At 38.4% G+C, this 16,865-nt stretch overlaps 1 protein-coding gene across 7 annotated transcripts in view; it reads right to left on the bottom strand.

The window, feature by feature from the left end:
• Window positions 1–16,865, bottom strand: part of ARHGAP21 (Rho GTPase activating protein 21) — a 118,944-nt gene that overhangs the window by 54,271 nt on the left and 47,808 nt on the right. For all 7 annotated transcript variants that reach the window (XM_037384894.1, XM_037384896.1, XM_037384895.1 and 4 more), the window contains 2 exons: window positions 13,327–13,509; window positions 7,542–7,566 (listed from right to left, as the gene is read on the bottom strand). In XM_037384894.1, the coding sequence (XP_037240791.1) occupies window positions 7,542–7,566; window positions 13,327–13,509 (208 nt within the window). The remainder of the gene's footprint in view (window positions 1–7,541; window positions 7,567–13,326; window positions 13,510–16,865) is intronic.

The raw sequence follows: 16,865 nt of genomic DNA, 5'->3' as shown, positions 1-16,865 counted from the left end.
AACAAATTTGATATTTACTTCATTTCTCCACAAGTGTAGCTATAAACAGAGGTATAATCTCATGTAAGGGCAATAAAAGAAACAGAAGCATACAAAGTTGCTAAGTACACAAGTTCGGTGACTGGAAACTGAAAAACAGACCATAAAGTTGTCCTTTCCTTTACCAGTCTTGTAAACACACAGAAATCTCCAGGATGAGTAAATGGCCACCAGTCAGGATAAATTAAACCAAGTCATTGTCCAGCTGGTTTCACTAACAGAACGACTGAAATATTCCTTGCCATGTAACCATTCCCTTAAGTGATGCTATTCAAATGAACCAAAGTTAAAAAAAAGTCTGAAGAAGCACAAACAGCTGTAAATCAAATGCAAGACAAATACAGAAAAGTAGTCACAAGATTCTTCCTAGCCAACATATACATTTTTCATAATCATATGCAGATATAATTAATGCAGCAATTTTCAACCAAAAATGTAACTGCTACTTTCAATAACCAGTGAGATCATAGTAGAACGTATAAAATTAAAGGAGTAGTGTCGTTTCAACTGTTGTTCAAATTAATGTAAAATAAAATTAAATACTTCATTCATAATACATATATTTATAATCATTATCTAATATTTATACTACCTGGATCTACTAAACACACTACAAATCAATACCATGTTCACAACCTGATGGGGAAATAATAAAAAAAGTTTCCCACTGTAGTTGCAAGGAAGCTTTCCTGGAAAACATTTGAGAAGCCAGAAGTGGCAGAGGGGAGGATGCTGCACTAGCACAACCATCTGATTTGCAGTGTAGTAAGATTCTAATATGCTCTTTCTCCCTGATAAAAGGGAATATTAAAAAAAAAACAACACACCACCTACTTTTAAATAGAACAGTAGAATTAAGATTTGTTAACATTGATAATTGACTTACATTTAGAGAGGGTCACATACAGCAAAACTTCTAACTTCCGAAAACTTGACACAGAAATTAATTTTATCTAGGTGCCAATTCTAGCTTAATCCCTTAAAATGCTAGTTTGGAATACAGCTTCTACAAGGAACTTAACTTGTATTGTATCAAACGCAGTAACCTTGAATTAGTTTTTAAGCTACTCTTTGCAGACCAGACAGTATTACTATACTGCTTTCCGATTTATCTGGAAAACAAAATTACATGGCCTAACATATTATCAAATCTACCAACACACTACAAGATACCAACAAGCACATCACTTCTCTGTAGTCATTAACCTTCTTATATAAAACAGCCAGATAAAAACATCTGAGTCATAAAGAGTACACAAAGGACACCTCTTTGACAAAGAACCTTTACGTTCTGAAGAGGAAAAAACCACCCAAACAAAACAAAACCACCCACACCTAAGTACTATTGCTGACCTAGCTCTTCCTTTCTTTTTAACCTGCTGAGCACAAACCAGCAAGCGTTTTGGGACACAGTGTAACACAGACTTTCTTACAGTCTCTCTCCTAAGAATCTGCTGCTTAAACACATGCCATTTCTCCTCTTGCTAGAGGGAAGGGGAAAAAAAAAAAAAAAAGAGAAAAAAAAGGAAAGAAAATCTTTTGCTCAGGGCAGGTGAACTGCGCTAAGAAATCCTCCTAGCCCAGGAGCTGAATAAAGGCTACAGAGTCTTGCTAACTTTATGCAGAATATTTTTTACTCCTAGCCCTACACTCAGGAGACAGCAAAAGGATGACTCTCACTTTTATACTAAAGAATCACCAGCCCTGTGAAACTCCACAAATTACTAAAATAGGACAGGCTCTTACGTACATCTTTCTCTGACTCAAGAGGGAGGAACGTTCCTCTTGAACATGAAAATCTAGAAGTATGTTTTTGGATATCCAAGGCATTTGAACTCTTTTGGATCAACAATAACAAGTGACACTGATTCATGGGACATCCTTCAGGCAAAAGGTGGAGAAATATCTACAGATACAGTGGGACAAATGCTTCTAAATGATTACTGAATCAAAAATCTGCTAAACATTTCCCAACCTACATAGAAAGAGATTGCTGAAAGTAGAGCATTTATTAACAGAGACTTCATTTAGTTAAACATAAATCACAAAACTGTCAGGATTACATTTGACTGATAGGAGTCCAGTTAAAGATAATTCTGGACTTTATAATCTGCAAACTGAATTTCATACATAGTAAGCATTTCTCCACTAGTAACCCACTGCAGAAAAGAAGCCCAAAGGTCCCAGTCCAGCCCTGACAGAGCTTATTTCACCCACTGTCAAGCACAAATTAACTCAACTAAATAGCACTAACCAAAATACAGTGCCAAGGATGAGCCTCTAAAAAGTGGATGGTAACAAGCAAAATAGCCCTATTAAATGCCAGCTGTTTCTCTGTTAAATGACTCAGCTCTGTCATACAGGGAAAATACGCTGTCCTTACTACTCAAAGCACCTCTGGTACTTTGATTAGGCAACTCAAAGATGCTATTTCTTCTTTTGCTTACTCTTTTCTTAAACCATTTGACTAATACAAACTCAACTCCATCTTCATGGTGGCGTGGGAGGAGAGAAAATCATCTAGCATTGTTATTGAAAAAATATAACACAGTTTCAACTCTTAATTACAAACTCTCTAAAACTGTGTTTTCCTGTTGTGCTATCTGCCAATATTAGGACAAGTTTTTTTCAATTCTCTCAAAACTAAAATGAAACCTTTTAAAGTTTAAAACTTAACCTACAATTAAACAGTCTAGAGGATTTACTTTAGTTCTTACACAAACATAGAGCCATTCAATTTATATCTGTTGCAGTGAACCTACAGACTCTCCCTTAAACTCATGGAAATTACACTTGTGCAGCTCTTCATTTTTTATTGAAAGTCAAGGATTATTTGAACTCCACAGCAGTCACTGAGGAACATTATACATGTGACAAGTTGGAAGGCCCCTCTGCTAGACATTCTGGATGTACTTTAAGGGAACATGGAATCATGAGGCTCTGGTCCCAGTGGAAAACTAAACAAGCATTTTTAGCATTCTCAACATTTAGTGTTAAAAAAATTAAGCTTGATTAAAAATCCACAAAAAAGGACAATTTACTGTGGTACTATCCTAAAGCATTAGTGTTACATACCTCCTCTCTTGCTCCTAATTCAGCTACCATATATCTTAGACCAGAGGTCCTCAAACTACGGCCCCCCAGGGTCCTCAATCCGGCCCCGGGTATTTTCAGACCCCCCCTGCCGGGGGCTGGGGGGGGAAACCAAGCAGCTGCAGATGACTGCCTGCCACTGCATCCACACGCCGGCCCCCTGGTTAAAAAGTTTGAGGACCCCTGTCTTAGACCATACTACCCCAGCAATCTATGACCTTTCCAAATATTTGCTGTCACATTCATTCTCTTGTTCCTTATCTACCTTGTTCCCATCATCATAGGCACAATTAGTTTATTTCATAACAGACTGAACTGATAGACAATGATGTTAAAAAAACTGGGATTAAATTAAATCCTGAGAACACAAACTACAGAAATCAACACCTTTTTTGTTTAAAGAATGTTTAAAGAAATGAAGCATCAAAGACTCGAGGCATTATGTAAGCTTCAGTAAGGAGCACAAAATACAAGAAACAACCAACCCACTAAATATGTACTAAACTTGTATTTTGCCAACTACAGCTTCAAGAAGTCTTTGAAGGACAACAACATATTCACCCTATTAAGTGGACAGTGAAATGGCATGGAAACCGCACAACACTGGATATGGTTTTTCCCAGCACCACTCGCCACATGTTGACAGTGCAAGTTTTTAATATAAAATACTACTATTTTTAATAGGGTTTTTCAGCTTGTCTCCACATATTCCTACAATGCTCTCCCCTTAGACACTTCTGCCTGTGAGATACTTCTTAAATAGAAATTTGAAACAGGGCAGCTTCAGAAAACATGGAGAATACTGATGGCATACCATCCTCCTCAAAACATATGAAAGAAATATTCCAGGTTATCACAGGCTGGTCAGTCATTCTCCAACTACTGGTCAGAAATCCTTGAGAAAACAGTAGCAGCTGATAAAGTTTTAGTCAGCAACCAAGGAATCCACTGAGAAAGATCTGCATCTTCTGATAAAAGTGCATCTGTCAGAAAAGCATTATTAATAGCTTAGCTTAAGGTCAACCATCTGGAGCAGTGAAAGTAGGAAAGAACAGAAATATTTCAAATAATAAGTACAAAATATTTAGAGTAAAACTGCTGTGATGCTCTTCCAGCAGATAACAGGGTGCTGAAGTCCCCTGTAAGGAGCAGGACCTGCACACATGAAGCTTCCACCACTTATCTGAAGAAAGCCTCATCTACATCTTCCCTGATCATGCAGTCCATAGCAGACACCCACCAAAACGTCGCCCACATAGGTCTGCCTGCAAATCCCAACGAGAAATTCTAAACTGGCTCCCCATCCATCCTAAGCCAGAGCTCCGCACATCCCTGCTGTTCTCTCACCACTTGACAACAAAAGCAAATCAACCCCAGTGCTCTCCCAGCTTGTCCCTCCCAAAGCGCCTGTACGCATCCACTGCAGCACTCCAGCCCATTGCCATGAGCTATCCCACCACGCCCCTGTGACGCCAATGAGATCATAGCCCTGCAACTGCATGCAGATGTCCAGTTCCTCCTGCCTGTTGCCCCTGTACTGCATGCATGACTGCACAGGGGCTCCAGAGAGGCCCTCAAAAAAGGCATGAGAACTTCCCCCATCATATTGTCCCACAGGCATTCTCCTACTTATGTGCATACACTTGAGGTATGGTGGTCCTCCCTTCTGTCCCAGCTGTTGACAGTGAGGGGTCTCTACTTTCTCACTTGCTTATTGGCCATCATCTCCCTCCTGTATAATTCCCAGTTTAGAGCTTTCCTGGACAAATTTACATTACCTTTTATTCTAAATGCTTTGAAATCTTACTGCTCATCAAAAGCAAGATGAATGCAAGCCAGGAGCATGATTTAAATATACACTCAAAAAGTTGCACTCAAATTCTATGCTAGAATATAAAACCATATAAAAATATTTCTTTCACTGTTAGAATACATCATACCTGGTACATGCTTTTATCTTCTGCCCTCTAGACTTAATTAGGTACTCCACTCCTTTGAAAAAAGTATTCCAGTGCTTTCAATAAAAGGCAATAGCAATAGAGATGCTTTTCTCCACACTCACCTACTCAAATCTGTAAATGCTGAACCTCATAAAAATCTCAGCTTTTAAAGGTAAGTTTAACGTGTGAAAAGGACAAAGCAGAACATGCAGGTAATTAGAAATCTTCATTCAAAATTGATTGAAGAAAATAATACAATTTTGCATTGGCACAGACTGCTTCACAAAAATGAAAGGCTTTAATCTCCTGAATCCCCTTAGATTATTCTTTGAGCGGGGAAAGCTCAAGTGGATTATCCTCGACAAACCTCAAAAGAGAAACGTTTATCATTAAGAAATTTTCATTGCTAATTAAGACAGCTTCAGAGGCACGGTTTCCAATTAAGTTTGAAGGACAATACATGAGAACCGCCACTAGATGGCGCCTCCGCACGCCAGGCAGGCAGGGCGCCGTGCCCAGCAGCCCGCTCGTCCTCACGCCGCTGGAGCAACCGGTGCTCCAGCCGCCAGGGACCCCCGCCAGCAGCCCAGCACACAGCGTCAGAGCGGCTCCCGTCTCATTTTCCAGTGTTAATTACTTTAAGAATCCTTGTGATAATCCTTCACGGAATTTCTGGCATGCCTGCTTTGGCTAAATTAACGTTATGTTTGTGAACGTGAAAAATGAGATACCCTTTTCCTGATTTTCTCCTCACAAGCTCCCTACTTGCATCATTTGGGAACAGGAACAACTTGTAGCAATGTAAATCGAAACAGCTTCATCCCCTCTCCCTGCCCCCCAAGATCACACCGAATGTTGGAGGAAAATGTCTTACAGACATCATCCTATTTTGTTGGTTTTAAAGGTGTAACACACAAAACTGGCAGGTTAAGTTCTGCCAACACCTACACCCTCCACCTCACAGTCATCTCTCTCCTGAAAGAAGTACAAGTCCAACCTTCTCTCCTGCTAATGAGAATACTATCTTTCCAGAGCACTTTGTGCCCTCTGATCTGTCTATCAAAGCATACAAAGAGGATGAAATGGATTAATTCATTCCCAAGAGAAAAATAAAAGAGTTCAAGAAAATTCGTATTTCCCAGAATGCTTCTAACACACCAGTTACACCAAAAAACTGAAACAAACGTCCAGGCATGTTCTATGTCTTCGAACTGAAGGAGATTTTTAGAAGCACATTGACAGTGGGTACCTTCTCTAATACAGTGAGTGTCAAGCAAGTGGTAACTCACCAGTAGAACAAGCATTCACTCTATGCTGTCTCCCAGCAAAGGTACCACCACCTCTGAGGAGGCCAGTCCTCGGCACGCTGCCCTGTGTCACCACATGAAGCACAAACCCTGCACATCACACTGGCAACACAGCTAATCCCACCGCCTCCAAGTACACCACCGTAACGACAGACTGGGAAAAACAGAAAGTGGGACTGGGCTCTCAACCTGAAACCCCAATTTCCTTACCTACATCAACACAATTTTCACCCTTCTAAGGAAACAGTAAGATATCAGCAAGAAGTTTAAAAATTACTAAAAAATAAGTTAATTAGTAAATTAAGAAAGAGAGCAGACACAGGCAATGTGAGAGGGAGAAAACCATGAAAATTGAAGGGAAGTGACAGGCATAATCTAGAAATAAGTAATTCTTTCATCCCTCCTAAATCAAGTGCAAGAATTTTACTCACACATCTTATCTTAAGTCACCTGAAGCATGTTTCATGGATCTCTTAAAATGTACACAAGTACCAAAAATGAAGTAAGTTAGATCAGTACTGTTAAATGCTGAAGAAATTATGATGAAACTAACAGGAATAACCTTTTTTATCTTCTATTTTTAAAACAGTTGTATACCACTTGTGGATACTTTTTACCATCACTACAAATACTAGGCTTATATACTTATGTGTTGGTTTTATTACAGTAACTTGCAATAAAATTCAAATTTCATACTAGCTGCCCTCAGATACACTGTACAGCACTTCAGCACTTTCTTTGTTTTAATGGACGCATACAGGTATACCCGTAAGACTCAAACGCTTTATAGTAGTACTTTGCACAGGTAACTGTGGGTCTTCCATGCAGATCAAACCAAGAAAGTGTGAAACTTTGGCACTAAAAAGGTAACACAGCTGGTTTTGTTTCTTCTTGTCATATAAATGACAAGGTGATAAACACAGCACAGAAGTGATACTTTAATTAACTTAGTGGACACACAAACACCTACACTAAACAGGTAAAGCTGAAAGACAGGTATTTTCTTTCTTCTACTCCAATGCCATGAAATCCAATGAGCTTGATGGTCACACTGAACTGATTTTACATTTCAAACTTCTGGGTAGCTATTGAAGCGTACTACTCAGCTGAAGAGGAGTGTTCAACATATTTGGATCTGTGAAAGAATAAAAACAAGACATACCTTGTCTATTCCCATTCTCTTCATCCTAAGGAAAAAAGAAAGAGTGCATATTAAAAATGCAATAAATGGGAAAAAATAGATAGGCAACTATAAGCCATTAAGACTGGAAATAAACCTGTACGGTAAGTCTGCATTCTGATACCTCGTACTTTTCACAACTATTCAACTGTACAGAATTAAAGCTTTCATTTTGAGAATGTAATGTAATACACGTTTAAGAAAAAACAACAATAAACCAAAACCCACAGCTAAGCACAGTTCCATGAAATCCCCACAGAAACAAAAGAACAGCATTATCTGAAAACAAATGTACCAAAACCCTCAACACACTGCCACGAAGCCTAATGCTGCACTGTGTGCTGCTGCAAGCACGTTTCCACCCTGAAAGTGAGGCAGGAGAGGTTGTACTTTAATCATCTAAGGATTCAAAGCCAAGTAATGATGAGTATGAGACAAATCTCTCCTAGATGCAATACATCTCTTGTGAGATATACAGAAATCCTGCTGGAGCTTTGTAAGATGCTACAGAAAGGTAACTGTAACTAAGAAAAAAACAACCAAAGAAACCCCTAAAACACTGAATTAAGAGATCTGGTACTCATTCTACTTTTAGAAAGCCATGATAATTATCATTACCACCCAAACTCTGAGAGCAGCAAACAACATATCCTTAAGCTGTACAGTCCCATCTGCTCTATACTTCGGTAAAAACACTACACTAGTACACAAGTACTGTTAAAATCAATCATATCCCTCGAAGCCTTGTAACAGCCAGTTGAACTATGATCAGCAGCAAAGATTCCGACACAGCTAACATCTGCATGCCTGTAGTTTCCACTTAATCTGTCAAGTGAAAAAACATCTTTAGCACTTTGAATATTAAAGCTTATAGTCTGGAAAATATGGGTTACACGTAGGGAGGCTACCTGGTTTGATGCTATAAAACAAAAAAATTACGGAAGTGTAAAGTTAGCTAATATATAATTGCCATCATTTATGAAATTATGTAGTGGGTTTGTCACTGGGTATGCAAAGCTCTGTTATAAGACAGCTGCAAAACATCAGTTTTCATGGTATCAAGCCAATGAGCTCAGGCCTTTAAAAACGAAATGCTTTTATAACAGAAATGTTTTGGAATTAGCTTTCCTTCCTACATTTACCTCTTAACACATTGCAACATGGTAGTATATGCTGCTTCCATACCAGAACAGAAGGTCTTCTTTTATCATTTACTTGTTTTTCAGACTGATTTAATTTGGATAATGAACTTCACATGCAAAAAAAGCATGTTGCTGACCAACAAATCTTAATAAACATCTGATGCTAAAAGCAAAATTTAACATCGGCCTTTTGCAATGCTAGCTTAAGAAGTCTTCCACACACTCCCTATTCACTTTCCTAACGGAAGGAGGTATAATGGAGGACACATAATGGGTCATTGCTGAACATACAGCTACGTTCAGTTTGAGTGTGTGGCCCCACACAAGCACAGCCAAGTACTTTTGCCAAAATTAAATGTGCTGAACTGCAGCCTCAGTTTCCAAGATCATCTTTCACATCGTCCTTCACACAGGGCTGTCCCTCTCAACAGTTCTACCAAACAACACTTTCTTCCATAAAGGTTATCTATCATGTTTATAAATTATTTAACTAATAACAACTACAGCAAGAAAGAATTCCTTGATTTGCAGTTATTAGCATTTTCACGCAGGAACCAAGAGAAGATACTAGAACTTAGCACAATACCCTGAATTTGACCTAGACCTGCAGTACCATGTACATACTGGCTGCTAAATGAAATAAATTTTAAATAATATAAAAATATAAAATATATAATACAATGTAAATAAAGTAAATATAACATTGTAGTATTCAGTATTAAAATATGCAGAGATACTCCCTGAATTTATTATAACCAATCCCATTCAATCATTTCAACAACAGCAAGTAAGGCCTCTTTTCCAGTCAGATGTAAATCTAAATGGAGAAACCAAAGTTTTATGGATGCCTCTCATCCGCAGTTGGGCAGTTACTGTCATCTTGTCCCTAAAGTATCAAGTTTTATCCTTGAAGTTCACCCTGCTGTTTCAGTTGTTACACAAGTGAGTTTCACATCTAACACAGGTGGCCCACAATACCAGCTAGAGCCCTGCTACCTGACCAGGAACTGTAGTTTCACATCGATGACAGTGAAAGTCTATGAAAGGCAGACATCAGGTTTGTGCACTTAGGACTAGCAGTATCTGCAGCTTAGCCTCACTAAACCCGCAGCCTCTTGGTTATCACAATTCCACCTATTTTACTCAGGTTCTAAACAGTTCCTTCTTTTCAGAAAAAATCAGTAGCATCATTAAAAATAAAATGAAAGTTTAGCACTATTGGGTTTTTCTGATCAGCACTGGAACAAAAGAAACCCTTGTTGAAGTTTTGCAACATTTAGAGACATCCATGAAATGGACCAGATGCCTACAACTTCATGTGTTTGATGGTAAACTGCTTCTGCACAAAAGTGACCCAAGTGACATGTTAAGCTGGTGCTCCTGTTACTCAGAAGTGTACAGGAGAAGGCTCACAGCTCCCTCCTTATTGAATACCAAGGGTAAGGTGTGCCTCCAGTCTGTGAAATGTTAAGGGAAGATGTCACCAAACTGTCCCCCCTCCAAAAAAAAAAACAACCCCAAAACAAAACACCTGAAGAACTGAAGATAAGGCAGGTACTATTAGGTGTTAATATATTAAAAGACCAGCGTGTTCTGGGGCTCCTGGTCAGCCAGAGCTTTGAGGCAGATCTGTTTAGACCTCTTCCTTGTAGCAAGCTCCTCAGGACAACTAAAAAAGGCTTTTCAACTGAACACAGGTTTTACTAGACGAGCAACTAGAACACAGAAATTAAAATCTAAATAAAAATCCAACAACTCAAATGCACTTAGGCAGAGAACGTATTATTAAAGATTTTTATAAAGTAACACTTTCTCTTCTCCACTCAATACATCCTGTGGGGTAGAGTTCTTTGCTTGTAAGAAAATTTACCTTAGTGGCTTTCCAAGTTGCAGCCTTCTCCAGCCTGCTGAAAGCTTTTCTTCCCACTCCTATGGAATATCCAGCTGTTACATGATCTTTACCACACCCTGCAGACTACAGGCATTATGATCTCTGTCCTAGAGCTCACTGTTCCCCCCATGTGAGGAGTCTTGACCCTTCTCCCCAGAGTATCCCACCTGACCTGTCAACAGCTTTTCAAACACATACAAACTGCAAGCAACAGAAGCAGAAATTTTAATGAAGAAATTTTCACTACATATTGCTGAATTGGAACCAAAAGTAAGTATTAAAAAAAACCAAAATCATATATATCCACAAAGAATGTTGAAAGACTGTTTATGGTAAAGCTCTTTCAGATGCTTTCCTTTATTTTCAATACCTCTACTAGTTTATGTTGACTTGCAGTAAGATTCAGAAATATTAGGGTAAGCTTACCTTGAAAGAAATCTATGGAGCTAGAACACAAAGCCTTCCTTGGGGTAAAAAAAGACCTCTGCGCTGATCTAGAGTGAGGCTGACACTTGTGGTAACAAAAGGACTATGGGTCTGCAGAACTATTAGGGGATTGAGTAACAGGCTGTTACGTCAATGGCATCTTTAACTTCCAGCTGTAATCTCTACCTTACACCAGAGGTAACTGCATGCATTCTCAAGTGTGAAGAAGGCTACTACAAGATCCAAGGCAGTCAGAAAACCAAATCATAGTTACCATTATTATATTATCTCTAAGGTGTGCAAAACAAAATCTCTCTGCCTTCCAAGGCCCTTAAAATTTTCACCAAGGAGGAAAGAGAGACGAGTGATACTTGAACTTTAAATCAACAAAGAGAAACTGTAGTTACTGTAATTAGCTAGTAACCAGTACTACTCTCTTTGGTCAAATAAGAACAGCACAGAAATCAGGTTTGCCTCATACTAGAATCTGGCTGACAATAGGTGAATTTCATTCTTTGGTACTATAACTTGGTACATAGACTTCTATAAAAGCCACTTTATGAAGATGCAGGAGTAATAATTGTGAAGATCTGTTCTTTTTTTCTACACCTCACAGACATGTAAAGAAAAATTATATAAAAAAAGAAAGTAACAGTTCTGGTTAACTTCTGCAAGTACTGACTAGGGCTCTGTTCAAATGAAACTTACCGTCTTTAGATGTAACTGAATGCCTGAATAAAGGTATTACAACTTCCTAATAATCTCATTATAACCTTTTCAAAAAACAGACAGAAATGAGAATGAATTAACCAGATTCTAACATATCAGAGAAGGTATCTTCTTCTGCATGTGAAAAAATATATCAACCCCTCAGAGACATCTAGTAATACATTCGGAAAGAAACCCATCCAGTCACTTCATTAAGGAGATTATTGCTGCTTATGTTGTTTACTTTAACCCTCACTGTGAATAGGGGTTGTTGTTGTGACATGCTAACATGCGTGTGTAATTTGTTCTGCTCAGTTAAGGCTTCCCCACCCTCCTTCCCCTGTTCCACATTGGAATTCAACTCGAGACTGACTCTTGGCTGACTCTCTGTAACCTGTTTTGAAGGACAGATATGTTGGGATCACCTGATCCTGCTAACAGCCTAACTTCCGGTTAGCTTCAGTGACTCCTTGTCAAGGGGAAAAAATTTGGGCACTCAAGGGCCAGCTGAACAGCTGAAGTTAAGCAAAAAAAATGTGCCAACTTTCTCCTGAAAAGCTTTTCCTGCTTCAAAGCCACTGAGCACAGGCAAAAATGAAAGACTCCTGCAGAGACACAAGTCAATTAGATATCTGGAAGGAGCATGAAGCTTCAGTACCTATTCCCCATCTTGATAAACATCTATTCTTCTGCCTAACTGGAAAAGCAAAAGTGAAACTGAGAGGTGCCACGGATTATGAGAACTTGCATGCTTGACTTTAAAATAGGCAAACCTTATTTTAATTCGCTAGGAAAAACAACTCTCTCATTACTCAAATTTCTATCACTATTAAATGGACCTTTTCCTCAGAATCAGGTACTACAGCAATTTTCAACTTTGAGCAAGGCAGACCAGATGGCTGCTTAACACTTAGAACTACTTGTTTTAACTTAAAATATTTTAGAGCTTTTTTTATTTAAGAAAGTTGTCCTTTAATGTAGGCCTGTATACATTTTGTATTTATTTGTCTCTTGACAATTGCAGATTGTTGCTCTTTCCAGCAGAAAGAATATAACATAGAATCACAAGCCATCTTTCTAGTGTGCATTAATTTTAGGATACTCAGAAACTATGGTAAACTAATGCTTTTGCAGGCTGTTCTCTTAGCATGATGGTATGAGAAATTTCTGTTATAGCGGAAAAGGAAAAAAAAAAAAGAAAAGGAAAAAAAACCCCAACAATTAACAAAAAACCCCAAGCCTCCCACCCTTGAAGTCTATACTTTAAAAGGTGTACAGACTAATGACGTTGGCTTTGGGAATAAAAATTCCATATAGATAAGTATTTCTGTATTATGTAATAACCACTGGTCTTACCCACGGAAACAAATATTTTTACCTTGGGTGTACTCACACTCAGTCAATTCCATTTTCTTGAAACAGATCAGTGCATGGCTATCAAACAATGCAATAAGTGAGCCTGCCCTCCTTACACACAAGGGATCTTTCATTTGTGTAGGACACATCTATACATACATTTACTTTCAAGCAAGCTGTATTTTTGACCCTGAAAAGTATAATAAAACTATATATAAAGTGCTTCATTATTAGTTTCACTTACTTTAAAAGAAAACTGAACTGCAGATTCTGGAGGGTAAACTATGAAGTGTCTTAAGGTGAAGCCAAAACCCTGAGATGTCCTCCTTAGCACGACAGTTTTGGGACCAGGCCAAGAGAAAGTTTCTTCTTCCTCCGATGGTGACACAGCTTCACTCTGCTCTTTTCCATCTTTATTTTTTGATGCCTAAAATTAAGAAGACATACACAGAAGTTGTAGTTTGGATAACTAAAAAAAAAACAAAAACAAAACAAAAAAAAACACCAACAAAAAAATTTAAAAAAAAAAACCAAACCCAGCAACCCTCACCACTAAACATTCCTGTGCGCTTGAACATGTAATTTTCAAAATGAGCCGCATCCCTTACAGCATTAATTCTGTATGTGATATGACCACAGGTGTACTCTTAAATGAAGTCAGGTATTAAGAGACTCAATGTACAACAGTGAAACACTCAAACCACAAGAAATGTGCGTATCTTGTGTGTTTTATTTGCTTTCTACTTAGACACAAAACACGTGTTTCTGGGTGCACATAGCTCACACATTTACACGCCCAACTCCTCTTTTCCTCACTTACAATGCAGGCATGGTTTCCTCAACTGGTATCCCTTCACTTAAAACACACAATACACAATTGAAGAACATATGCAATTGGTTAGGCTTCTTCAACAAGACACACTTTCCCTCTGCTCAGCCCTTTAACTTTAGTTTTTATTTTTTTCCACCTTTTGCTACTTTCTCTGAACATTTCAGTATGCAAATTCTAAACACACAAGTAAAAAAAGTCTAGCTTCCTTGCACACTTCTATGGCAATCCTTCCTCTCATGCAGAAGACAGACATCTTGGGGGTTTTTCTTAACAGTAATGTTATATACGTAAGACTCAAGAAACATATTATTATGAAAATATTTATCCTCTCAGCCTTATATGAAATCTTCCACTTCAATTTTCAAAGCGAGTGCCACATTCATTCAACATTTCAAATCAAAGGCAGAAGACATACAAAGAAAGCATGCAAAACCCTATGACCCTCCTCTGAATATTCTAGTTCAATGATGCATGAAACAAATTTAGATACCAGAGCCTATAGCCTATTCAAAGGGTATTCAAACAGAAATAATAGTCGTCTTGTCCTCCTGTAGCTCTGCTGCTGTGGCTCAGAAACTGGCTGATACGTGCCACAATTTACTGCTTGGTTTTCTCCCTGGGCTGCTCTAGAATAATCCCTTTTGCTTTAGTCTTACAGCTGGGATGTCGAACTGCAGTGCTTATCAGCAAGGTGGGCCCAGCCAACTCCCATCAACATCTACAGAGAAGACAAAAGCATTTCTACTCTAACCACAATGACAGCAACCCACATTACTATAAGGAAAATGTTGCAGCTGCTTGGTGAGATAGTTAACCCAGCAGATCATTCTGCATTCAGGTATGGAAAACATGATGCGTTTCTACACAGATGCTACAGTTTGTCCTCGGAAACCCACATCTTGATACATTCAACAGGGAGGACAAGAAAATATTAGCTAGTGCTTCAGAAATGAGCCTCCCTACCTCCAGTGACCCTGTTCTTCAGCAAAGAAAAACAAATGGAGAAGGGTCTTGGTGCTACAGCCAAGCCAAGAAATGAAGCCACTTCTGTAGCCAGACAATCAGAGAACTCAGAGCAGCCCAGCAGGACTCTGCTCCACTCAACAGCCTGGAAGAATTATCAGATGGTTTTGGAAAGAACTATAATAAATATCAAGGACTCAATCTAGGCCTAGTCTGTCCTCATCCATCATCATCATTCATGTCTTAAAAGTGTTAGTGTGAAACTAAAAAAGACTGTGCAACTAGATGACTAATAAAAGAAAAATTACTGAGAACTGTGGAACTGCCAAGACAACTGCTTTAATTTAAAGCCTAAGCAATGCAAAGATTATGGGAAAAGTTACATAATCCTTCAGCCTAAGGATGGGGTTTGTTACTGAGGTGTTCCCCACCAATCTGTTCAACTTGCAGCTATTTTTCCAGTTCTGCACAAACAAATGTCCCTTCTCAGTCTTTCAGTCTCATGACATGAGCAGAAATTGGATCAAATAGCACTTCCACCCTACTAAACTGGCAAAAGAAATAGCTCCTAATAAAAAAATAATTACTGGCCTCTATGAAATGACCATGATTTCCTCCATTCAGTGACAGGCAGCAACCCATCTAACATTCCCTTGCAATCTTTTCTATCTCCTCTCAACTTTTTATAAGCAATGCGTGATGCAGAAGTTTTGAACAATCACAAGCGGCTACAGGTATCACACAACATCAAAAGATGTTAATAACCAAAGACCTATTGTTATAGATACATAAACAGCAAGCTTAAATGTAAGCACTGATAAATACAAGTCTACGATATACTTGCATCTTTTTTCTGACAAAAACCTCCCTAAATAGCCAAAAGGTAATTACTTAGCATGTATAACAACTGATCACTTAAGTTTACATATGGAAATACTGTAACCCAAGTTAAAAACAGTCATACAGAGAACTTTACTAGGTCTGTGAAATGAGATGCAACATTTGATTGCAGTGAGAAGAGAACCTCTAATGACCTTGTAATTTCATGTAAACTTTTAACTTTCATGCAAGTTGCTGAACTAACAGCTACTGATAAACAACAGTACTCCCCAGCCAAATCATTATTTCCTGAAAGAGCATTCCAGAACGGAAAAGTTATCTTCATGCCAACCTTGGACCCCCTGCAAGGTCTGCCAACAGAGCAACAGAAAAACTCAGTATTAATAATAAATGAGGGGCATGTTAAGTAACAACTTTCAGCCACCACTATGAACAATAATCTGAATTAAAAAGAGAGTCAACATCTGCTGAGTAACCCCGTGACATGTCCAACCACAGCACATCCACCAGTGTACCAATTGCCAGAGAAGACTAGAAAGAAACAAGAGAAGTTTTAAAAAACAAATAAAACAAGAATGCAAGACAGCAAGCAAGAACCAGATGATGTTTAGCACAGGCCAGAATGTTACTGAAGGCAGTGTTCCTACAAGGTTTTCCTTGTAAGCCAAAAATGATAGTAATCAAGTTACAAATACACGAATAGCTCATATCCTTAAGGTGATCTCTCTTTCAGGTAGACTCATTTGCATTTCAAGAGAATGAAAAATTAATTTTTTATTTTATTTATTTCATATAAAATCTAACAAACCAAAGATTATTTTGCCATATTCCTTACTGAAGATCCCTGTTTGTTTCTCTACAGGTTCAATACTCAAAATCAAAGTCAGAATGCACACAATCAAGTTCAAGGACTGAAGAATCTCAGGCTACTAAAAAAGATTCAAGCGTCATTTCCCTCAGGAGTTCTTCATACAAGGTTTCTGCACAAAGTATCTCAAAGCTTCATTTCCTGTTACATGCAATTACAAGGACATACAACAGATGCTTAAGTGCAATGCAAAACACATACTTTATTTTTAATATTGTATTTAACCCTTTTTTCTCAGCAATGAAAGCATCCATGAAAAATCAGATGGCATCTGAAAGAA

This window comes from Falco rusticolus, chromosome 4 (genome assembly GCF_015220075.1).
Source record: "Falco rusticolus isolate bFalRus1 chromosome 4, bFalRus1.pri, whole genome shotgun sequence".
Taxonomy (NCBI): domain Eukaryota; kingdom Metazoa; phylum Chordata; class Aves; order Falconiformes; family Falconidae; genus Falco; species Falco rusticolus.
Note: the sequence above shows the minus strand (reverse complement) of the source record. Positions and strands in the feature narration are given on the sequence as shown.